Source organism: Mastigoproctus giganteus, chromosome 13 (assembly GCF_048544385.1).
Source record: "Mastigoproctus giganteus isolate SK-2022 chromosome 13, ASM4854438v1, whole genome shotgun sequence".
NCBI classification, from domain to species: domain Eukaryota; kingdom Metazoa; phylum Arthropoda; class Arachnida; order Uropygi; family Thelyphonidae; genus Mastigoproctus; species Mastigoproctus giganteus.
In genome coordinates this window covers 36,408,881-36,434,470 of record NC_143587.1, presented here as the reverse complement: position 1 = coordinate 36,434,470, position 25,590 = coordinate 36,408,881, and the positions used below count along the sequence as shown (strand labels likewise).

At 37.2% G+C, this 25,590-nt stretch overlaps 1 protein-coding gene across 2 annotated transcripts in view; it reads left to right on the top strand.

Annotated features, from left to right (window-relative positions):
- The window catches only part of mop (tyrosine-protein phosphatase non-receptor type protein myopic), a 289,765-nt gene that overhangs the window by 134,542 nt on the left and 129,633 nt on the right, over positions 1-25,590 (top strand). For both annotated transcript variants that reach the window (XM_090387729.1, XM_090387730.1), the window contains exons 12-14: positions 5,591-5,682; positions 9,280-9,484; positions 17,870-18,033. In XM_090387729.1, the coding sequence (XP_090243855.1) occupies positions 5,591-5,682; positions 9,280-9,484; positions 17,870-18,033 (461 nt within the window). The remainder of the gene's footprint in view (positions 1-5,590; positions 5,683-9,279; positions 9,485-17,869; positions 18,034-25,590) is intronic.

The window sequence follows — 25,590 nt, the reverse complement described above, 5'->3', positions numbered from 1 at the left end:
AGACAGCATTAGCTTCGTATAGTATTATTGATTATTCAGTAAAATTCATTAATCTTGTTAAACTTCATTATCAATTAAATTGTACTTTAACTAAAGAATGACTTAGATTTTACAAACGTAACATTATTAATACATAACTTGATACAGAAGTTATATAAAGAAGCTCGGAGATAATACTTGATAATGAAAAAAAAATTTTTTTTTTTAAATAATACATATATATAGTGTTATAACTGCATTGTGTTATAAATTTGTACCAAAATTGAATTTTATTGAAATTATATCTAAATCCTGACTCAGACCAGAGCAGCAAATCAAAAGGCTCAAGCTAATGTGAGTGCTGTGGCTCAGAGGAGAACTGAGGGGGGGCAGTTGCCCTCTGAATCACAGCATTTTAAAATGCACTGTTTGCTTGATGTTTGTGGAGAAATCAGATACAGGACAGGACATGATATTGCCAAGTGGAATACCTTTGTGTGTGCGCGACGTAAAAAGTATGAGGAAATCAGGCGACAACTCAGGGTTGTTAATGGCCTGTATGAGAGCTTGAAGGACAGGGTGGATGCCCTCGAAGGATCTAAATTCAGTGGCCCATCAAGCTCTCAGCTTCCCGCATCAATGCCAGAGCTTGCACTTCATCATCACACAACACAGCGGCAACCCCCAAGGCGAACGTGCTGGTCCCACAGGAACTAGTAGTTTTCGGTGACTCTATTGTCAGGGAAACGAGGAACATATTGTGTAAAAAGGATAAGTGGAACAGGACCAGGGTATGTCTGCCAGGGGCAAAGGTTGCTGATGTAGAGCAGATATCATCTTTTAAGGGCACAAAAGAGGTAATATTGTTGTACACGTTGGTACTAATGGTATTAAGAGTAGGAGACCGGCAGAATTACTAAACAAGTGCAGGTCACTTTTGAAAAAAAGCCATGAATTAGGGTTGAATTTGAAAGTGTCTGCAATTTGGCCCTGGAGAGATTGTGCAAGGCTCAAGGGGTAGAATTTTTCTAAGCCTGGTCTGTGCTTGTTAACAGGAGAAACTGATTCTACAGGGATGGGATACACTTAAATAGAAAGGGTGCTATCGAGGCTTATCGAGATTTGCTGATGCTATCGAGGCAGTGTTAGGTAGCTCGGAATAATGCTAGACTGGAGGATACACGAACGAATAGATAACAGTAGCCGCTGTGCGGAGGTGAGAATGATTCACCTCTGCACAGCGATGATGAATCACTTTTGAGGTGATGGTCAAAACATCAAAGGCTGATATTGTTGGGATATCAGAGACGTGGTGCCACACAGATATAAGGAATGCAGAACTGGAATTTTGTGGAGTACAATGTGTACAGGAAGGATAGAAAGGGAGGAGGGGTTAGCTAAATACATAAAATCCAAGGCAGTCAACATTGCTGGACAGTGCAGTGTCGAGTCAGTTTGGTGTGACATAAGCACTGGGAAATCAAAATTGAGAGTGAAGGCCTAATGACTCTGATGAGTATAATAAAAAACTGTATAGGAAAATAGAGTGGGTCAGTAAATCAGAGAGTCTTATAATGGAGGATTTTAATTTCCCGGAGGATATTGACTGGAATTTGTGGGTTGGTCACTCGCACACTAGCAAGGCGTTGTGGATTTATTGGATGATTGTTTTCTACATCAGCATGTTCGGGAGGCAACTAGAGGGAGTAATACTCTTGATCTGATTATCAGTAGTGATTCTTCATACATTAAGAATCTACAGATAAAGGAGCCACTAGGTGGCAGTGATCACAGTGTGCTGAAGTGGGATTTACTCAGAGGTATCTACCATCAGCGGTGAAGGGAAGGGTTTTTGCTTTCATAAAGGAGACTACAGAGGTCGGAGACGGTATTTAAATTCTATACAGTGGGACCAACAGTAAATTCAAAATGGGAAGCATTCAAAGAAATAATCTTGGAAGCTACTAGGCTTTTCGTACCAAATAAAGAATATTGTTCAAGGTTTAGACCTAAATGGATGTCAGATGAACTAATGTGACATGTGGCAGAGAAGAAAAGTGCATGGGATACATATAAATTAATGGGTGACATGGAAGCCTACGATAGATATAAGCTGGTCTGTAACCAAGTCACAAAGGAGGTTAGGCAAGCAAAGGCAGATTATGAGAAATCTTTGGCAAAGGATGCAAAGAAAAACAGCAAAGAGTGTTCTTTATCTATGTAAACTCTAGAAAGGAAGGGGATGAATCAGATTGGTCCACTGGATATCGATGGTTCAACTGTTGATGATCCTGCTCAGGTGGCTAGCAAACATGAGTATTTTGCATCTACATTCATACATGAGGAGTTATTCAGGTAGGGGAATGCCAGAGGTGAACTAAACTCTGGCAGTGAGCTAGATAATTTTGTAATAACTGAGAGGAAAATGAAGGAGAAATTGTTGAAGATAAACATAAGAAATACACCTGGGGTGGATGGGATCTATCCAGTTATATTAGAGGAGGCAGCGAAGGAAGTAAGCAAACCCTTAGCCATAATTATGAGAGCTTCTTTGGACTCAGGGGAGGTACCCATAGACTGGAGATGTGCAAATGTAACCCCAATTCACAAAGGAGGATGAAAGGGCGACACAAGTAATTATAGACCCTGTTAGTTTAACTTCTGTTCCAGAGAAATTAATGGAGGCACTGGTTAAAGAAGCACTACAGGATCATCTAGACAAGACTGACCAATTTGATTGGATACTATGATGTGGTCACAAAGGAACTGGATGCAGGGAATAACTTTGATATCATATATTTGTATCTTAGAAAGGCTTTTGATACTGTTGCACAGATTGGAGCAGTGCGGCATCGGAGGCAAATTGCTGCTAGGGATAAAGGGTTGGTTGAGTGGAAGAAGACAGAGTGGTAATCAATGGACACTGCTCTTCGTGGACTAATGTTATTAGTGGAGTCCCTCAGGATTCAGTGTTGGCTCCATTGTTGTTTTCTGTATTTATAAATGATATTGATGATTGTATATCAGGTTTAATGTCCAAGTTTGCAGATGATACGAAGGTTGGCAGAGTTGTTAATGACAGTGTGCTGCTTCAACAGGATCTAGAAAACTTGAGCAGGTGAGATGGAAGGTTGCAAATGAAGTTTAACATTGACAAATGTGAAGTACTACATATGGGAAGCAGTAACCCGAGAGTAATGTATTGACTCTGTGGTACTACTGACAGTGGTAGAGAATGAAAAGGACCTGGGGGTAATTTTCCAGGCAGATATGAAGTTTTATGAGCAGTGCAGATGGTCTGCAAGAGTTGCTCGTGGTGTCTTGTCAATGATATACAGGAATTTTTCTAGCAGGGATAAGGAGGTGATTATCCCCTTGTATAAGGCAATTGTCAGGCCACACCTTGAGTTCTGTATACAGGTCTGGAGGCCTCATTTTAAGAAGGATATAGAGCTGTTGGAACGAGTACAGAGAAGGGCAACAAGATTAGTGAATGGAACAAAGGGTTGCTCTTACGAAGAAAGGCTTAAGTTTTGAAGATTACAGTGTTTGGCGACTAGGCACCTGCGAGGTGATCTGATTGAGGTGTATAAAGTCTTGAATGGTTTGAGCTTGCTCAATGCATTCTATTCTGTCTCTTGCTCAGAATAATCACCTAAGAGGACATAAATTCAAATTGAGGAAAGACAGTTGTTGGATAGATGTGCGGAAGTTTGCCTTTAGCCAGCAGGTAATTGATTGGTGGAACAGACTTCCATCTTTTGTAGCAGAAGTTGATTGCCTAAATAAATATAAGGCTGAGCTGGACAGGTATTTGGAACAAATGGAGAGGTGAAATTGGGGCTTTTTTTTTCGGCTGATGCTGCGTAAAGCTTGCTCTCTTGGCATCGTTTGCATATGCCAATGCTCATCAATGTGGTGTTTTTGAAGCCAACTTTGTAAGAACTTTATATGGTATTTCCTGACATATTCAAAGTTTGCTACAAAAGTTTTGAATAGCCTTGTATGTTACATAAGATCATAAAACCACTAAAAAACAAAATTGTAGATATAAATATGGCTGCCTTGTATAGCTTTGTATAATTTTCATAACTGAAAACTGGCTTCTTAAATACAGGGTGTCCCATAATCAATTGCACTTTTGAAAAAAATGTGTATTTTAAAAAACAATTTATTTATGAAAGATATTCTACACTTAATAGAAAATTATTTTCTAAAAATCAGATCATCGAGATGATGTCCGTCACGTATGGCACTCTTCAAACCTAACCCTCAAATTTTCTAAGACTTGCCCACACATTGCCTGTGGAATACTTGTGATTTTGTTGCAGATATTTTCTTTTAATGCTCTCTTTTTGTTGGATTATTGGAGTAAACATGGTCTTGAGATATCTCCACAAAAAAAAAATCAACTGGGGATAAATCAGGACTTCTTGATGTCACCTCTACACAAAATGAATTTTTCTGGAAACAGTTTGCAAACGACTGATAACGTTGCATTCGATGTGTGACAAGTCGCCCCATCTTGCTAGAACCATGTCCTGATATTGTATCCTGGAAATTCCTACAGTTATGGGGTCAGCAAATCTTTCAGCATTCAAACAGTATATTCACTCCAATCCTCAAAGTACGGGCCGATTATTCGAGAAGCTGACATTGCAGCTGAAACAGTAACTTTAAAACAATGCAGTGCTCTCTGGTATTTCAGTCTTGGATTATTCTCACTCCAATAACGACAGTTTTGTTTGTTTACGTGTCCATTCAAATGAAAGTGAGCCTCATCAGAGAACAAAATGTTGCCAAATTCGGTAAATCTTTCAAACATTTCATTGCCGTCATTTTTACCCTTGCAATGAAGTCAGGCTCTTTTAAATCTTGAACCAATTGGATTTTTTATGGGTGCTGAGTCAAATCTTTCTTCAGTGTTCAATATACAGATGTTCGGGGCAAGTTTAATTCTGCAGCATGCTTCCAAACTGATTGGTGTGGATTCTCGTGCATTGAAATGTTTATGCACTCCACATTCTCATCACTTCAAATTCTTGGACAACCCAGCAGTCATTGATTTATTGTTGAACTGATTTTTTTGACTCTCTTGACTCATGATTTGATCAGATTTACACTTGGACTTTCACTAATGTTATGTAAATTGTAGCGATCACAAAATCTACGTCTAATGGTAATGATCAAATTATTGTTTTGGTAAAACATATGTACACAAAATATGCACTCTGGTCCCGTGAAGCAGTCCATTGCTACTAAATTTCCTAGAACTGGTCTAACGGTAGGGACTAGCCATGCGCTATCCCCACCACTCGTTTTTGAGGTATAAAGAAAACAAAAGTGCAATTCATTATGGGACACCCTGTATATGCTAAAGGAAAATTATAAGCATTATTGATTGGCTGGAGATGAAATTAGTTCAGGGGCCTTGTTAATGTGTTGACAATTCAGAGCAGAATTTTTTTAGAGTTTAATGTTAACCCGTTTAATGAGGACTTTTTAATTATTCCCCTTATTGATATTATGGTTTGTGGTGGTATTATTATTTTTTTTTATTAGAAGCAAAAATAACTAAGTTTTTAAACCACATTAACTTTGTTTTTATTAGAGTTAGCTGAAGTATCCGAAGAAGTAGAAAAATCACTGCAGAGTTCACGAACACTTTTGGCAGCAGAAGAGCAGAAGGAACGCCAGCACCAAGTAAGTTTAGTTATGACCATGGGAATACAGGTTGCATTTCTACTGTTTGCAGTTTATTCTCATACTCTCCTGTGATTTGTGTTGTAAATTGCTCTGCACAAATTTCTTCATGCACGTTTCTGTTTAACCCCAACTGTTTTTGACGTAACTTCTGCTATCTCTGGAGAGTATATGATTACACTAATACTATAAGTAATTATCACTTTAAATATTAATTTGATGTACAATGTCAGAAATAAATCCAAATTTTTTAGATCTGTTTAAGAATTTTTTCCCCCCTTTTTCCATTGTTGCAGTATCAGTAAAATTAAATCTGAAACAAAATAAACACAGAAGTATTGTTCATGTTATTTATGATAATTTATTACAACAAAGTGTCAAGGGGCCAAAATATACCCATTTTAACTTAAAAGAGGGGGGATCCCAAGTATCTGTACAAACTCAGAACTTGTTAGTGTTAATTAGTCAAGAGATTCCTAGTCAGATACTATTATATTAATAATATTAAAATTATAATTTTATTATAATAATTTATTATAATTAATAATATTTTACTTTTGCTGTTTAGACATTAGTGAATAGACAGTTAACACATTAATTTGATCGGTGTAAGTTGTCACACATGATAATAAAATTGCTAATTTTTTTGGATTTGGTTCCATAACAGTCATGCAACTCAGTGTATGTAAGTTATATATAAAAACAAGCATTGTCTTTTTTTATTGGGGGGGGAAGAGATTAATCTATATTTTGGGTTATTATTTGCTGTTTAATATACAAATATTACAATTACAAAATTGTAATCCAGGCAAAAAAAATAAAATTTCTCTCTTTTCTGCATTATTAATTTCAGTAATCTTCGTAACTAAGTGTGAGGTGTTCTTGCTACTTTAGTCAGTGACGTCAAGTTGTTGATGGCTCACCTGACAACTTCAAAATAGCTCACCTAACAACACTTCAAAATAGCTGAGAGTGGTAGATGGAAAATACCCAGCAAGTAATATTGAAAATGAGAGAATAGCTCCCAAAGCAGCTTCAAGGTTAATCTTTTATGCAAATAACACCTTAATTTATGAACATACAAAAAAATAGACTTAATTCCACACGAAGTTAAAATTTCACAATTATAATGAAATGTATATTTTTAAAGCTCTATCCACATACTTCTGTCTCTCTCTGCTCTAAAATAACATCAAAGCCAGTTTACTGAATGAATGGCAGTAAAAGGGAGAGATGTCACCCTTTTTTGCATGGATTACAAGTATTAAACAGCAGATAATATCCCAAAATATGGATACTTTCTCCGTACAATTATACATAATAAACAACACTGCATTTATTTTAATGTTCAACCCACATACACCAAGCAGCAGCACTATTATGGTGGCAGAAATGAAAAATGAAACTCAGTGAACTTTGTTATTATGTGCAAGGAAAATTATTTCATGTACCTCATTATAAATTCCTAAAGAATTCATGAGTTACTTGTGCATACTTGAAGATGCACAGCACCTGTGTCTTGAATAATACAAACCAACACAAATTATTAGCATTAGCATTAGTAGAGGCATTTGATGCAAGAAAGCAAGCTTATGCAGCATCAGCCAAAAAAAAAAAAAACCCCACTTCCACTTCACCCCTCTGTTCGTTCAAAATACCTGTCCAGCTGAGCCTTAAACTTATTTAGGCTATCAACCTCCACCACAAGGGATGGAAGTCTGTTCCACCAACCAACCACCCGCTGGCTAAAGGCAAATTTCCGCACGTCTATCCTACATCTGTCTTTCCTCAATTTGAATTTATGCCCTCTCAGGTGATTTTTCTGAGCTAGAGGAAGAATCCCATCAGCATTGAGCATGCTTAAACCATTCAAGGCTTTATACACCTATCAGATCACCTCGCTGGTGCCTAGTCTCCAGACACTGTAATTTGCAAAACTTAAGCCTTTCTTCGTAAGAGCACCCCTTTGTTCCATTCACTAATCTTGTTGCCCTTCTCTGTACTCGTTCCAGCAGCTCTACATCCTTCTTGAAATGAGGCCTCCAGACCTGTATACAGTACTCTAGGTGTGGCCTGACCATCGCCTTATACAATGGAATAATCACCTCCTTATCCCTGCTGGAAAAATTCCTGTATATCATTGACAATACACCATGAGCTACTCTTGCAGCCCATCTGCACTGCTCAGAGAACTTCATATCTGCCTGCACAACCACCCCCAAGTCCCTTTCATTCTCTACCACTGTCAGTGTAGTACCACAGAGTTGATACGTTGCTCTGGGGTTGCTGTTTCCCATGTGTAGTACTTTACATTTGTCAATGTTAAACTTCATTTGCCACCTCTCAGCCCATCTGCTCAACCTTTCCAGATCCTGTTGCAGCAGCATAGTGTCAGTAGTGTCCTTGACAACCCTGCCAACCTTTGTATCGTCTGCAAACTTGGACATTAAGCCCGATATACCATCAGTATCATTTATAAATACAGAAAACAATAATGACCCAACACTGAGCCCTGAGGGACTCCACTAATAACATCAGTCCACGATGAGCAGTGTCCATTGATTACCACGCTCTGTCTTCTCCCCCTCAACCACCCCTTGATCCATAGCAGCAATTTGCCTCCAATGTCACACTGCTCCAATTTGTGTAGCAGTCTTCCATGTGCAACAGTATCAAAAGCCTTTCTAAGATCCAAGTATATAATATCAAAGTTATTCCCTGCATCCAGTTCTTTTGTGACTGCATCATAGTATCCAATCAAGTTGGTCAGGCAAGACTTCCCCTTAACAAAACCATGCTGTGTCTGAGCTATAACTGAAGTCTTGTCTAAATGATCCTGCAGTGCTTCTTTAACCAGTGCCTCCATTAATTTTCCTGGAACAGAAGTTAAGCTCACAGGTCTATAATTACTTGTGTCAGCCTTTGATCCTCCTTTGTGAATTGGGGTCACATTTGCACATTTCCAGTCTATGGGTACCTCCCCTGAGTCCAAGGAAGCTCTCAATTATTACATCTCTGCTGCAACTCATGAAAATGCAGTTCAGTTATACTAATGTTAATAGTTTCAACACTTCTTAAGCAACAAAAATTGATCCTATCTACAACAATATGTAATATTTGAGTACTTTTTTGAGATCACTCTTGCAGGAATCTGTACTTGAGCAGAGTTGTAACTTAAATGTAGTTAAATGATACCAGAAAATTCACAACATAAAGAAGGTGTAGTTTCAAGTATCCATTGCTCCATCCAATAGGTTTTTTGGGAATTACCAATGTGTGTGTGTGTGTTGTAATTATACCTTTTGAAGATTATTATTTGTAGAAGTAGGGCATAACCTTATGCAAGTAATACTTTATAGTTCTTGTAAGGCAGTTTGCTCTAAATTCATTGAGCTACAGTCTTTGATTAAGCCTTTGTGTATGTTGCTCATAACAAAAATAAATACTGCATCTGTGTATATCAGATTTGAATGATGATGATTCTTTAATTTGAAATATTTTCAAAATTTTATGGAAATGTGAAATTAATAGATATAAACATTTATAATAAAGTATAAATTTCTGTTGATGAAAAAAAAATTTTTTTCTGCTTGATAGGAAACATTTGGTAAAAGAGCACCATCTATGATTGTAATGGAACTTAGTAAAGAATGCACTAGGTATGAAGAAGCTCATCGTCGAGCTACAGACTCCAATGCTACACTTCAGAAAGCTATAACATTGCATATGAGTAACCTCCAGTTATTGTGTGGTCCTTTAGAGGAACTTCAGAAGAGCTTACCCTCACTCTCTTTAATGGATGGTAAGTGCATATGACTCTCTTTTTCTTCCAGTAGACAGAAATCTTAGCAGTTTTAAAGTTTTTTATTGTGTTATTGTTAAATAGATTTAGTTTCAAATTAATGACATGTTGCATCCTTTTACTCTCTGGGCTTTGTACATATCCTGAACTAACTGATTATGGTTTGCAACTTTAATTTACTTCCTATAAAATGTTTTACACTTTCATTTAAAAGCTTTCCATACATTCTCATTTTTTTTCAAGGGATTTTGTTAGCTCTCAGTTTGAAGCTCCACAAAAATCCATTCTTTTAATCTTTTATCATTCAATTTTGAATATTTCTTTTCAAGTGTCAAAATCCTTTGTCTGTTTATTTGTTTCGTGAAATTTTTATCATTCCCTTACTTGATAATTTAAAGTGGCAAGTATTTAAGTTTATTCAGCTGTTTGTGTGCCAACATCCTTTACCTCTGGAACTGAAGGCAATCAGAGCCTCTCCTTCACATTTTAAAAAAAAAAAAAAAAAAAAAAAAGTACTTTTTATAGTTAAAACTGATTTTTTTTTATATATAAAATAGTATATCTTATATCAATTTAAGTTTTAGCTCTCTGCTGCTTTGTGCAATGCTATGCTTAAAATACAGCCACTTCTGTTTCATATTTTCGGATTTTTCTGTTAGTTACACATTCTGCCATTTTTCTAAAAATCTCTATTCACTTACCGTATTTGACTATAGAGGTTTCTATTTGTTCTTTTGTCTTGACCATGCGCATTCGTGCTGTCATTTTCAGACCACCTCTATTTTTCAGGTATTAATTTTTGTCTTTATGTAACTTTCTCAGCTTTTGATTTTGAATTTTCATTATAATCGCTGCGTTGGGACTACCTTGTCCATACTTTGTGAGAGTTACTTCTTTCCTATTTCGATCCCATTTATTTATTTAAAAAATTTTCTCTTCCATTGTTATGGACAAGTATAGAAACGCAGTCCTTTGATGCATGATCAAATGTAGTCCCCTGATGAAATACCTAATCATATATCAACTTTTATTTTGCTGATTTCAGATTTATTTGCATATTTGCTCTGTTCCCCATTTTGATCTAAAGCCAAATTTACCCACCCTTATCTGATGCTAGCTACCATTACCTTTTTTATCATATGTCATTTTTTATTCTTATATTACAAGTCACTTTTCAATTATTTATTTCTATCCTTTTCCTTTTAGCTTTGGGCATTCCGTGTAACTTACACTACTATATTTATAAATGGCTCCCACAAAAATATAAATTACACAACAAACACAGACCAAAAATTAAATAGGATTGTGCCCTAATTCTATTAATGTGCTTATAATGTTTAATTGATAATTTTTACAATAGCATTAATGCCTCATATACAACTACAATTCGGAGCAGTATGGCCTTAGTTGCTAATGCTCCTAAAAACCAAGTAACAACTACAACAACAACTACAATTCAACTAAAAGTTTATTCCTTATAGCGCATAAAACATAAAATTAGCATTAAACAGGCCTCTGACTCCAGGATCTATGTATAAAAGTATAAATATATTGCTTGCCTCCTGAGGAATGGAAATAAGGAAGTTGTAGGTACAAACAAGGTAAAAAAAAAAAAAACAGGGTAGTAATCTTTTAATGGACACAGATACAAATTGAGATATACTAAATTAAATAAAACAAACAAAACAGTAGCTTTCGAGTCTAGAGGACTCTTCGTCAACTGAATATAAACGTTAGTATGAAACAAAGAATGCCCGGGCGTGGTCATGAAAGGCAAACAAAGCATGACACAAGTGCAAGCAACAATCACTGGTTAGAGCCAGATGTGTGTAGCTATGACTGCAAGGTGCTTGCTAACGTTTATTACATTGTAGAATAACTGCTTCCATGGTTGGACCTATGCCTTTATTGTGATTAAAATTACCATGGCAACCGAATGTGTGGAGTGACTCGCACCACACTCGCTGATAGTAATTTTGTGAGTGGTCAATGATTTCGATGTCTCAGTGTGGGTGAAGATCGTGACTAGATGACCAATAATGTTCTGCGATCGCGGAGTGCTCCGAATCAGCAGACTAGATTGTCCTCTCGTGTTCTGAGATCCAGTCTCGGAGCATTCTGCCAGATTCCCTGATGCAGCACTACCACAGTCACGGCAGGCAGTGTGATATACCAAGCCACTCCGTAGCGAGGAGGTGATGGGCATTTTTACCCTCAAGAGAAGGGATTGCGTTTTTTTTTTACCAGGAAGTTGTAAACATTTTATCCGGTGAGAGTGTTGAATTTTTGAGAGGTGTGAGAAGCCAGGGTAATAGGGGATAAAGACTATCGAGATCATGTCATCATTGTGGGAGGTCCTTGGGTGTGTGGCAAGCTCACAGGCCTGCAGATCACATTTGTCTAGGGCACAAGTATGATAACCACATTTAGATAATAGATCTGTTTTTACTCTTGAAACTACATCGCACCTTTTGCGTATAGAAATGGAATGGGTCCAGATATGGGTGAATAGGGCACACGCGGTACTGAGAAGCTGGTTGTGGGTGTGTACCGATTTATATTTGGTGAATTGGCCAGTACACATTGGTTTAGAGTAGACCGAGGTTCTTAAATGCGTGCCCTCGCGCCAAGCTAGAACATCAGAAAGGAGAGGGTATTGTCTGACTCTAACTCAATAGTGAACTGAATGAAGGATGATAGGGAGTTGAGATGCTGCAAAAGCCGGTAAGAGCTGCAGTCGGCAAGAGCTGCAGTCCAGTAATTTTTACAATTGCGAAAACAATGTCAAAGAGAAAGTGTTTAAGTATTAATGATAAAGCAAAGATTGTTATGATATTGACCAGGGTTTTAAGAAAAAAGATGTTGCAGAGAAATATGCCATATCTGCAAGCAGTTTATCTACGATTTTAAAAAAATCGAGAATCAATTTTAAATGCAATTGAAGGAGGAGCAGACAAGAAGCGAATTAAGTTGTGTATATACGAAGATGTTGATAAAGTTGTTCTAAAATGGGTGCAAATGATACGTGAAAAGAATATCCAAATATGGGCCTAATAATTAAGCAACAAGCTCTGAAATTTGCACAGTCCCCTGGACATACAGAATTTAATGCAAGCACTGGGTGGCTAAATAAAATATCAAAAAACCCAAGATGTTTTAGAGGCACAAAATCTTTGGAAGTTGACTACACCTTTTTAATAAAAAAGCATGGATGACAAGTGATATTTTTGAAGAATGAATATTAAAACTAGACAAGCGTATAACAAAAGAAAAAAGGAAAATCGTGTTGGTAACTGACAGCTGTCCGGCACATCCTGCCAGTATTTCTGCCAAACTTAAAAGTTCAAAGTTTTTACCACCAAATGTAACGTCAAAACTCCAGCCAATGGACCAAGGCATTATTAAAAATTTTAAATTTCATTATCGAAAGAGAATAATAATGAAGATTGTCAATGCGTTATCAGAAAATAGAAACTTGGAGGTTACAATTAACCTTAGAGATTGCATCTCTGAACTGGCAAAAGTTTGGACAAATGATGTCACTGAATATACTATTCAAAATTGTTTTTCAAAAGCGGGATTTGCATTAAATACAGAAGTCGAACAACGATTGGACGAACAAGATGAACTGCCCCTTTCACAACTGAAAAACTTTTGGACATTATTAGAATCGTCCGGAAACATCGAAAATGAAATAACAGTGGATAGTTATGTAGATCACAGCAGAACATCCAAATGAAGATGAAATACTGCTGAACAGTGTTAGACGCGACCATGATCACGAAGAAATTAACGATGATGCATCAGAACAACCCGTAGAAAAGCCAACTCACGAAGAAATGATTAACGGTTCGTATAGGTCTACAGTTTTGTGAAAATGTTCCTGATAATTTTTTTAATGCTCTGAACAAATGTGAGGTTTTCTTTGAGAATCAGACAATTTTTTAATTGTACTGTCCAAACGAAAATTACAATTTTTTTTAATTTGTGATACTCACCGGCAAAAATTGTGTAACCGTAATTTAAGTAAGTATGTTTTTGAAATAAAATACATTAAAAATAAATTAGATAGTATGAATCAGAGCTGTAATACTCAATATGTTCTACGTTGATAATATTAGTAAATTAATAAGAGGAGTTTACCTCAATATAGTATGTGGAACACTTCCGTATGATACCCTCCAGAAATTAAAACGGAAAAAACGAAAAAATCGACAACTTACCAATATATTAAAGTGAAATATAAATAATTAAATAATTAAATCAATTTAACTCAATTCAAAATCAATTCAAAACAATTAAAATTCAAATTAACGCAATTAAAAGAATCTAACGAAAATATTCAAAACGATTTTCCTTCCTGAAGCTGACAATGCTTTTCGACCGACTGTCGTGATCACAGGAATGAAAATTACCGAATCAGGCTAAACCTGCAACTTAAATAGTGATTATGTGTCTTCGCGCATGCGCGTAAAGGTCCACGCATCGGAGATCAAATATGGCCGCCGAACATTAACAGAATTCTCGTGTAATTTAATTTCAACGGTTTCTGCAATTAATAGTCGCGTATAATTACGTTGAACGTTAAGTATTTTGGCCTCGTTAAATAAAAAAGTATGTTTTTCGTTAATGGCATGAAAGGCTAATTCTGACGCTGCTGAACGAGAAGCACGAACTGAGGCTTCGTGTTGATTTACACGGATATTAAGAGAAAACCGCGTCGAACCCTGATAAGACGAGTCGCAATCACCGCAAGAAATGTATACTAGATCATTAATTTGTGTTGCGAACGCCGAAAGAACCGAGCGATTGTTCAGTATAGTGTGTAACTTCCGTATAGGCCTAGCTATAATTTTAAATTCGGTATCTTTAAAGAATCTGTTAAGCTGTTTGTGCCACTGTTCAACATATGGGACAGAAATAAAGTATTTTTTGATATTATTATTGTTGATTGGTGCAGTATTTTGTATCCTATCCTTAGCTTGTACCCTAATTCGATTTATTGTGTTAATGGGATAACCCCTGTTCAAGAATCTGCTAGTTAATATTTGTATTTCTGAGTCTAAAGCAGAATCCGTCGTTGAATATTTATAGGCATTTAGAAATTGATTAAAGATAATCGATCTTTTGTAGGTGAACGGGTGGTAGCTATTATAATGTAGAAGCATACCGGTGTTTGTGGGTTTTCGATAGATGCTAAATTGTATTTTGTTCGAGTCCCGGGTAAGCGTGAAATTTAGAAAGTTTAATGACTTAGTATCCGTATCTTCCCTTTCCAATGTAAATTTGAGTCTAGAATGAATATTATTAAACGAATGTAAAATGTCTTGGATAGTACTACTATCGGTAATAACTAGAACATCGTCTAAATACCTCCCATAGTATGTGATACGGGGACGAAAAGGTGTCAAATGTATCTGCTCAATCGTTGAGAGATAGATCTCTGACATTAAGCCACTCAGGCTCAAACCCATTGGTAATCCAAAAATTTGTTTGTACACCTTGTCTCGAAAGGTGATGTAGTTAGCCTCAACTAATAGTTTAATTAAGTGAAAAATCTCCTTTATAGGCAGCTTCGTATAATTAATCGGTGTCGAGTTTTTATTTAACATATCCCAAATAATATCTAATGTGTATTCAACGTTTACATTCGTATATAATGAGGTAACATCTAATGAGAATAAATTGTCATTGTCGCCGAGTCTACAGTCTTTAAGATTATTAAATAATGTATCGTAATTCTTAATCCCAAATTGTATAACCTGTCTAAAAGGTTTTATAATGTTATATACATGTGTGGCTAAGGCTGAAAATGCCGAGTTCCTGTAGGAAACAATAGGTCGAATCGGAAATCCAGGCTTGTGTAATTTTACCTGACCAAAAAGTGCAGGAATATTGTATGTTCTGGACTTCAATTCCTTCAACTGAACCATAGTAATGTAGTCGTTTTTACGATATGTGGTTAACGTTTTATTGTATTGATTTACCAAATTGGTAAACAGTGTCGGGTCCACTTCACAATAAGTGGAGGTATCAGATACAACTGAATCTAACTTATTAATATAATCATGTTTATCTAGTATAACCACTGTATCTCCTTTATCTGCCCTCTGTATAATAATGTCCTTATTTTCTCGAAGTTCTCGTAAAGCTGAACTGTCATGTGTATTCAATTTAGGAAGTCGCGTTTCTTTTATGTTATTCACTACTTGGTTAACTTGTTGAATAAATACATCTTTTTGTGGAACACTACGAAGTCCAAATTCAATATCAATTACGCATTGTTTTTTTGGCAGCTTTCGAGGTGGTAAATTATAATTTAATCCTTTGGATAAAAGTGAAATCTGGTCCTGCGATAGTGTACACGAGGAAAGATTTGTAACCTGTTGATATGTCGGTTCGTTGGATACTGGGTGAGGGGGTGTTCGTGAACTAGCCGACATATTCTGTGGTAGTGCGTTATGTGTCTGTGGGGGGGGATGTCACCCAACTCGTGTGAACTTGGTCGCAAGCTCGCGACAATGTGTTAGAATTCGCATGAACGTGTCTTGAACTATTCGATAATGTTTGCAACTTGTTAACGTGTCTGTTTTTTATTTCTGAGGCTTGTGCTTCCCGTCGCAAATCTATGGAGGTCTTCAACGCACTACCACAGAATATGTCGGCTAGTTCACGAACACCCCCTCACCCAGTATCCAACGAACCGACATATTTTATAATTTGTTCCAGTGATACACAATAGGTGTGCATCTGCTGGCTGACCTTGGCTTTCATGTGGACATCGTGTCGAAATAATATCCCTTTAGAGTGCTTCAATAGTGTGAATGGATAGAATTCACTAGGCTCAAAGTCTGAAATGAATGGGTGGGTGGGGGCAGTTGGTAAAACATTTCCCAATGGAACTGTCCCAGGAGTTGCACTGTCTCTTAGGATGTATTTGTGGCAGGGGGATTGTGATTGAGAGGGATCACTCCCTTTGTTAGGAAGCAAGAGAATTTCTTCCAAGTGGCTTCTTTCAGTTTCCACAGCATTGTTTAGTAGCAGTGTGTATTCACTTTGCTCTGTAGTTTAAGTACTCAATGAGGATAATATCTTGGGCATCCCAAAATTCTTTCCACATCACTTTGCCTACAGACGGCATGGTTTGAACTTTTTTTCTAATGGTGGATGTGACTACATTCTTTCAATATTACCATCAATCAGTGTTAAGGTATGAAGTGTTGAACTTGCATTTCATCACCAGTGTTCTGACTGGGCTAGCCAGGTGGGTTAAGTGCCTGCCTGGCAACCCAAAGGTCGTGGGTTCGAATCCCTCCTCGGGCTTGGATATCACGATGGTGCCGCACCTCCGGTTACGGTTGGATTTCACGGCCACGATTCACGAAGGAAGCAGGAAAAAACTGGTTCCTTCATGTATTGCTCACATCATACGAAATAAATAAATCACCAGTGTAATGTTGTGATTAAGGAATTCGTGGCTTTCTTCCATGTGAGGTTGCAAGTGTGGGACATTCAGTTCCATTCACAATGACGTGAATAATAATTTATAATCTACATTTAGTTGCTTAGGCACCCATCTCATCAATGCTTTCCAGTACTCCAGCACATGATAAATAATGTCATGCACTTCAATCTGACATAGTCACCTGACTGTCTTTTTATGAACCTTTTACCATTCCAACTCATTCCAGATATTCGTATCTGGTCATAGATCTCTTACTGTTCACAGTGGATAGCCACTGTGCCTCATACCAAGAGAAGCCTTATCACAACTACCTCATGAGATCATCTTTCCAAACATTTTGCAATTTTTAACTGAAGCTCCTCTCTACCTCATCTTTTGTTATTCATTCTGTGGCAGTGCTTCTCCCTCTAAGTAGAAACAGTCTAATGCATGTGATTTTGCTAATTTATTTGCGTACTTTACCAAAGTAACTTAGGATAATACCAGGTATCATCAAATATTACTTATTGAATGCAACTTGTAGATGTATTTAAAGTTCTAGCTGAATGAAATGCCATCTCTAAACATTGCATCCAATTCAGAATTGTGTGGTTTTTGAAGTGCATAGAATTGATATTGTCAGTACAGTACTCTTACTCGATTGTGCTTCATTAAATATATTTTTATATTTTAGTCTTCATTGTAACTTTTAGACTTGGAAGACATAGTATATAAAAATGTTTCAATTTATTACATAATATCATTGAAAATTATGAAATAAATTGAAAATATGCTTAACAGCTGCCGTCATTATTTATTACTTTGCAATAATTTATGTATACAATCAGAAAGCCGCAAAATTAAAGACTGCTACTGGAAGTTTTTTTTTTAATTTAAAACAATGTAGTACACACTTGCTTATTGTTTTTACTTCATTTTAGCCCCCAATGATAATGGAGTTGTACAAGAACTATCACGACTACTGGACAAGGTAGATGAAATGAGACAACAAAGGCAGATGTTAGAAAATCAAATTCGTGAAGCTTTGAAGAGTGATGATATTACAAAACTACTAGTTGCTGTAGACAAAAAAGAAGACCTACAGGTAGAATAGCAGCTTATTTCATTCATAGTTACTGTAAAAAGACTTCACATATAATTTTTTTTAATTTTCCAGCTGTATCTTTTTAGTAAAGTAACTATACTTGCAATTATTTTTGCACTGGTAAACGTAACTAGTATGAGAGTTAAAGGGTGTGTTCATTTGAATTCAGTTGTATTGAATTGGGTAGAATAAAAACACCTGTATTAAGAGCTACGAAATAATTCATTTAGAATTTTAATGAAATTAGCAGAAAGCCTTATTGTAGCAAATTCTTTTCTCCTTCAGAGACCACAATAATCATGTCATATTTGACAGATCGGTTAATATTACATGATTAGGGCTGAAAATACAGCTTTAAGCAGTATTATTTTAAAAGAACCATGGCTCAGGCTGCTTCTAACAGGAAGAAGAAAAGTGATAACCTTCCAAAGTTTTGGAAGGGATATAGCAAAAAAAATATATAGAAACACTCATGACCTGCAGAAGCAGATGGCAGTGCTTGATGTCCTGATCATTTTCTTCTTGATTTTTTCCACAAGTAATAGGACAGTAGTTAGTGCCATCTACTCCTGTAGGTTAGGGAGTATGCCTAATGCTTTGTTACTGTACATCTGGTTAATGTAGTAGTAGTAGTAGTAGTGGCATGTGATGCAAGAAAGCAAGCTTATGTCGCATCAATCAAAAAAAAAAAAATTTCGCACATCCATTCCCTCTAAAAGTTTATCCAGTTCCTCCTTGAATTTATTTAAGCTGTCAACTTCCACAACGACAGATGAAAGCTTGTTCCAGAAATCAACTACCCACTGGCTAAAGGCAAATTTCCACACATCTATTCTGCAACTATCCTCAACCCATTCAACGCCTTATACACCTCAATCAGTTCACCTCACAGGTGCCTAGTCTCCAGATGCAGCAATTTGCAGAACTTAAGCCTTTCTTGGTAAGAGGATCCCTTCATTCACCTCACTAATCTTGTGGCGCCTCCGTAGCCAGGTGGGAAGGAGCAACAGTGCGTAGCACACGCTTCTTGATTAGACTGGGGTTCGAGCCCGTCACCACCAAATACGGAGGATGCGGAAAGGTCAGGGAATGACCACCGCATATTCCCGGAGCAATATGGCCTTAGTTGCTAATGCTCCTAAAAACCAAACAACAAACAAAAAAACTAATCTTGTTACCCTTCTCTGTACTCTCTCAAGCAACTCTACATCCTTCCTAAAATGAGGCTTCCATACCTGTACACAGTACTCAAGGCATGGCCTGACCATTTCCTTATACAAAGGGATAATCACCGTGTTTTCCCTACTGGCAAAATTCCTGTATATCATTGACAATACCCCTTGACCTGCTCTGGCAGCCTGTCTGTACTGTTCAGAAAACTTCATGTCTGATGCACAATTACTCCCGGTTCTTTTTCATTTTCTAACACCCTAAGTGTAGTTCTTCACAATTGTTACATTTCTCTGAGGTTACTTCTACTTATATGCAGTACTTAAGAACAAGTTTGAGTTTCTGCAGACTGCTCAGGACCAAGATATCGATGAGGAATATTACAACTTTCTGAAAGTGATAAAGCCCAGGTAAAAAGAAATCCAAAGAAGAAAAAATCAGTCAAGAAACACTTGTCGTGATGAACCAAACACTACAAATGAAGAGCAAGATAAACACTGACAATGAGAAAATTGAGTATGCAGTAAGACGCCCATATCCGCAGGGGATACGTTCCAAGACCTACTGTGGATTGCTGAAACCACGGATATAAGCGAATACCTGCTGACCCCGTGTTTTATTTTTATGAAAACCCCAAACATGAGAGGTGTTAGAACCTATAGTACTTAGTACCATGCTTGGGTTGGAGGTTGAGAAGACGAAAGAAGATATTTGTTGACATTAGACTTGAACTTCTGTAGACTGTAATTTTCAGGAAATACATATGAAGGAAGGTTGTTCCAGAAAACAGCAGTTGAATGAATAAACAAGGAAGATGAAAAGTTGGTTCTGTGAGTTTGAAGTTGGACAGTAAATGGATGTTGGCTGGTGACGGCACGTGTTCGGATTGTTTTAAAGAGGAAGCGGGAATTATAGAAGCCAATTCAGAAGAACAGTGCCGATGGAAGCATCTGTAGAAGAGGCATGCAGCAGAAACAGTACGTCTATGAGACAGAGAGTGGAGAGACTCTGTTAGAGATGAATCATTAATTAACCTAACTGCCCTTTTCTGAATGTAATCAAGAAGCCCGAGAGAGGTTTTGGGGGCACCGCACCAGATGTGGGAACAGATGTGGGTTTGACAGACTGCAAGTGGAAATAGACATCGTTGAGATTAGAATTAAGACCACCTATATTTGTGAAATTAACTAGGAAGTGTTTGGGTGGTTTAGATCTTTTCGCAGATAAGCCTACTCTATTAGTTTGACAATTCATGGTGTATTCAATAATAACGTGATTTTCTTATACGTACATACGTATAATAAAGCTTAACTGATAAATTAAACACACAGTAAGATATTACCAACATTAAATACAGTAATAATAAAGTACTGCAGACTTCTGATCTACTGGATACTTCAAGACTCCAAATTAAAAAAAAAAAAAATCAACTAGAAATCATAGAATTCAAGTAATAACTAGAATAGGTATAAACAGGAATCATAAATAAGTGACAAGAACCGGCGTTATAAGTCGTCATTGTAGATTAGTGTACCTGTTATCCTGCAATCCCTGTTGTCTTTCACACCTACTGCTCAAAACAAAAAAAAGAGAACAAGTGTTTAGTTTGATTTTAGTGTGTTGCGTTGATTGCTGTGTTCCGCTGCACCACAAAAGGACTTTTTTTTTATTTACGTCGGGGATGTTGGATTTTTTTTATTTTATTTATTTATTTATTTTTTTTTTTTTTTTTTTTAGAAATGATGAGCAAACACAAGAGTAGTGCTTTCAAATTAAACAAAGACTTGAAATTATTCAAAAGTTTGAAAACAGTGCATCAGTTAAATCTCTAAAGGACCATTATAATGTTGGTGACCAAACGATATGCGACTTTTTAAAAAATAAAGGGAAGCTATTTGATTTAAAATCAACATCATAAAAAAAAGTAAAGGGAAGCTATTTGATTTAAAATCAACATCATAAAAAAAAAGTAAAGGGAAGCTATTTGATTTAAAATCAACATCGTAAAAAAATAAAGGGAAGCACTGTATTGGATATGCGAGTAGTACGTGTTAAGTTTTTTTTTTCCAGGGTTAACCGCAGGTAACTGAATCAATGGATACTGGGGCACAACTGTACTGAGTTATCCAAAGCCACGTAGAAAGAGACTCGGAGAGGACATAAGAAGATTTAATCCAAGAAAAGTAGAAGAAGCATTAAGGGAAAACAAAGGACTTAAATCAGCAGCCGTGAGCAGTAATACAGAAAGACAAATGATACTGAAACTGAAGAATAGCGATGTTGTACTTATAAATAGCAGAGAAGGCATAATTCAAATAGCAGAAGACTACTATAGAGAATTATAGAAGGAGTGAGGGAATGATGCCAGCAGTGGGCAAGATGGATCGCAAATTAGTAACACATACAACATACCCAATATCCTTCTTGACGAGGTAGAACACGCATTGAAGAAAGTGAAGAATCAGAAAGCCTCAGGGCAAGATGAAGTTATTGTAGAGTTGTTAAAATTGGGAGGACGAGACATGACACAAAAACTGGCAAGACTCCTCACAAAATGCATTAGAAAAGGGGTGATGCCTAAGGAGTGGAATAATGCAATCATAATTTTGCTGCATAAGAAAGGAGATAGATCAGAAATTGGAAATTATAGACCAATTAGCTTGTTATCCCACATCTATAAGTTGTTCACAAGGGTCATTACTACCAGATTAGAAAGAATACTTGATGGGAATCAACCCAAAAAGCAAGCTGGCTTTAGGACAGGATTCTCAAATCTGGATCACCTTCACATAATATCACAGCTAATGGAGAAAGAAAATGAATATAAAACACCATTATGCCTAACATTTGTGGATTATGAAAAGGCATATGACTCCATACAGCATAAGGCAATGTTTCAGGTACTGGAAAGACAAGGCATTGATACCCCATGTTATGATTTTGAAGAAAATATATGAGAACGCTACCTACTTTATTAGACTAGACAAAGACTGTAGGGAATTTAAAATTGAGAAAGGAGACACAATATTTCCGAAGTTGTTTACAGCTGCCCACGAGGAAGCTTTCAGAAGATTAAGAATGGTCACAGAAAGGAGTCAGTGTGAATGGAGAGTACCTAAACCATTTATGATTTGCAGACGACATTGTGGTCATAAGCCATGATCCCAAACAATTAGAGAAAATCTTAGTCAGTTATGCAGAGTTGGTAAGGATTTTGTGCTAAACATAAATATGACTAAAACGAAAGTAATGATGAACAAGATTGAGAATAGCCTTGTGCAGCCGAAGTTTTTTTTTACTGCTCCTGGAATAGAGAAGTTTTTTCTGTTTTATTATCTTAAACTGGCATATTAACTTATTTTCTAGAGTAGCTTTATATTCCTAGTTACAATACTTAGTTTAAAGTTTAACTTAGATAGAGATTTTGTAGGTATTACTTAGTATCGGCAAGGGTATCAAATCCATGTGTTACAAGTTGCAGCTCCGCTGAACGAGAATTTTTTTTAGCCATATTTAGCCGCTTTACTGACCAATTGTTGTATCAAATTATTTTCTATAAGTAGCTTATAGACCTAGTCAGGATCCTTAGTTTATTCTGAATTGAGCCAGCGAGATTTGGAAGTTAATTAATACTTAAGTGCCCGTAGATTTACCGTTCGTAATTTGCCACCATTGTTATACGATACAATGTTATATCCTGAACTAGATAGCGTAAGCTTAGTATAGTATAGTATATAATATAATATTGTCGATCAATCAGTAACATCTATTAAACTTGTTGAACTTCACTGTCAATTAAATTGTACTTTTTAACTAAATACATATAACGACTTAGATTACAAACGTGACATAATTAATTAATACATAACTTGATATGGAAGTTATATAAATGGAACTCGTAGATAATACTCGATACTGAAAAATATATATAGCATTATAACTGTGTTAGGATACAAGTTTAGAGTTATAATTTTATACTGAAATTGAAATTTTATTGGAATTAAATCGAAATCATGACTCAGACCAGAGCAGCAAAGCAAAAGGCTCAAGCTAATGGGAGTGCTGTGGCTCAGGGGAGAACTGAGGAGGGCAGTTGCCCTCTGAATCGCAGCCTTTTAAAATGCACTGCTTGCATGATGTTTGTGGAACAATCGGGTAGAGGACATGATATTGCCATGGGGGATGTCTTTGTGTGTGCGCTCAGGTAGCTAACAAACTAAATGAATATTTTGCATCGACATTCACACATGAGGAGTTATTCAGTGAGGGGATTGCCAGAGGTGTATTCAACTCTCACAGTAAGCTAGATAATCTTGTAATAACTGAGAGTAAAGTGGAGGAGAAATTGTTGAAGATAAACACAAGAAAGGCACCTGGGGTGGATGGGATCTATCCAGTTATATTAAAGGAGGCAGCAAAGGAAGTAAGCAAACCCTTAGCCATAATTATGAGAGCTTCCTTAAACTCAGGGGAGGTACCCATAGACTGGAAATGTGCATAAGTGACCCCAATTCACACAGGAGGATCAAAGGGCGACACAACCTTTCCTTTACCCGTCAGGGGTAAAGGAAAGGGTTTTTGCTTCCGTAAAGGGGAGTACAGTGGTCTCAGACAGTTTTTAAATTCTGTACAGTGGGATCAACTGGAGGATGTCTTTGTGTGTGCGCGATGTAAGGAGTGTAAGGAAATCAGGCGACAACTCAGCGTTGTTATGGGCCTATATGAGAGTTTGAAGGACAGGGTGGATGCTCTCGAAAGATCTAAATTGAGGGGCCCATCAGGCTCTCAGCTGCCCACATCAACGCCAGAGCTTGCACTTGGTCATCACGCAACACAGCGGCAACCCCTAAGGCAGAATGCGCTGGTCCCACAGGAACTAGTAGTTGTTGGTGACTCTATTGTCAGGGAAACGGGGAACATCCTTTGTAAAAAGGATAGGTGGAACAGGACCAGGGTATGTCTGCCAGGGGCAAAGGTTGATGACGTTGTAGAGCGGATATCATCTTTCAAGGGCACAAAAGGTGATATAGTTGTACACGTTGGCACTAATGATATTAAGAGTAGGAGACCGGCGGAATTACTCAACAAGTACAGGTCACTGTTGAAAAAAAGCCGTGAAATAGGGTTGAATTTGAAAGTGTCTGCAATTCTGCCCAGACACGATAGGAGGGAGTACATGATGAGAGCCTTGTCGATCAATTCAGCCCTGGAAAGATTGTGCAAGGCTCAAGGGGTAGAATTTTTTTCAGCTGATGCTATTTTGCTGAATATTTGCTGATGCTATCGAGGCAGTGTTAGGTGGGTCGGAAAACTGCTAGTTTGGGGGGATACAAAGACTAATAGTTTAACAGTAACCGCAGGCAGAGGTGAAGGTGATTCTTGCACAACTTCTATTAGAATAAGAAGCGACCTGGAGCGAGGGGTGTTGGGGGTTTCAGGGACGGATGGCAGTCATCATGGAATAGTTGGGTATATGGGATGTGTTAGGGTAAGAAGGAATAGGCATAGGAGCATGTATGCTTGCATGTATACCAATGCTAGAAGTATAGTAAATAAATTTGATGAATTTGAAGTGTTGGTCAAGACATCAAAGGCGGATATTGTTGGGATAGCAGAGACGTGGTGTCACAAAGATATAAGGAATGCAGAACTGGAATTTGGGGAGTACAATGTGTACAGAAAGGATAGACAGGACAGAAAGGGAGGGGGTGTTATGCTGTTAATTAAGAAAAACATAAAATCAAAGGAAGTGCACCCAGTTAATATAGATGAACAGTGCTCTGTTGAGTCAGTTTGGTGTGAGATAAGCACTGCGAAAGGAAAAATAACAGTAGGAGTGTGTTATAGGCCTAATGACTTGAATGAGTACAATGAACAATTGTACAGAGAAATAGAGTGGGCCAGTAAATCAGAATGTCTTATAATGGGGGATTTTAACTTCCCAGATATTGACTGGAACCTGTGGGTTGGTCACTCACACACTAGTCAGACTTTTGTGGATTTATTGGATGATTGTTTTCTGCAGCAGCATGTTCGAGAGGCAACCAGAGAAAGTAACACTCTTGATCTGGTTATCAGCAGTGATCATTCGTGTATTAAGAATTTGCAGATAAAGGAACCACTAGGTGGCAGTGATCACAGTGTGCTGAAGTGGGATTTACTCAAAGAGGTAACTACTGTCAGGGGTAAAGGAAAGGGTTTTTGCTTCCGTAAAGGGGAGTACAGTGGTCTCAGACAGTTTTTAAATTCTGTACAGTGGGATCAACTGACGATGTTACAAACAGTAAATTCTAAGTGGGAAGCATTCAAGGAATTAATCGTGGAAGCTACTAGACTTTATATACCGATTAAGAAATATTGTTCAAGGTTTAGGCCTAAATGGTTATC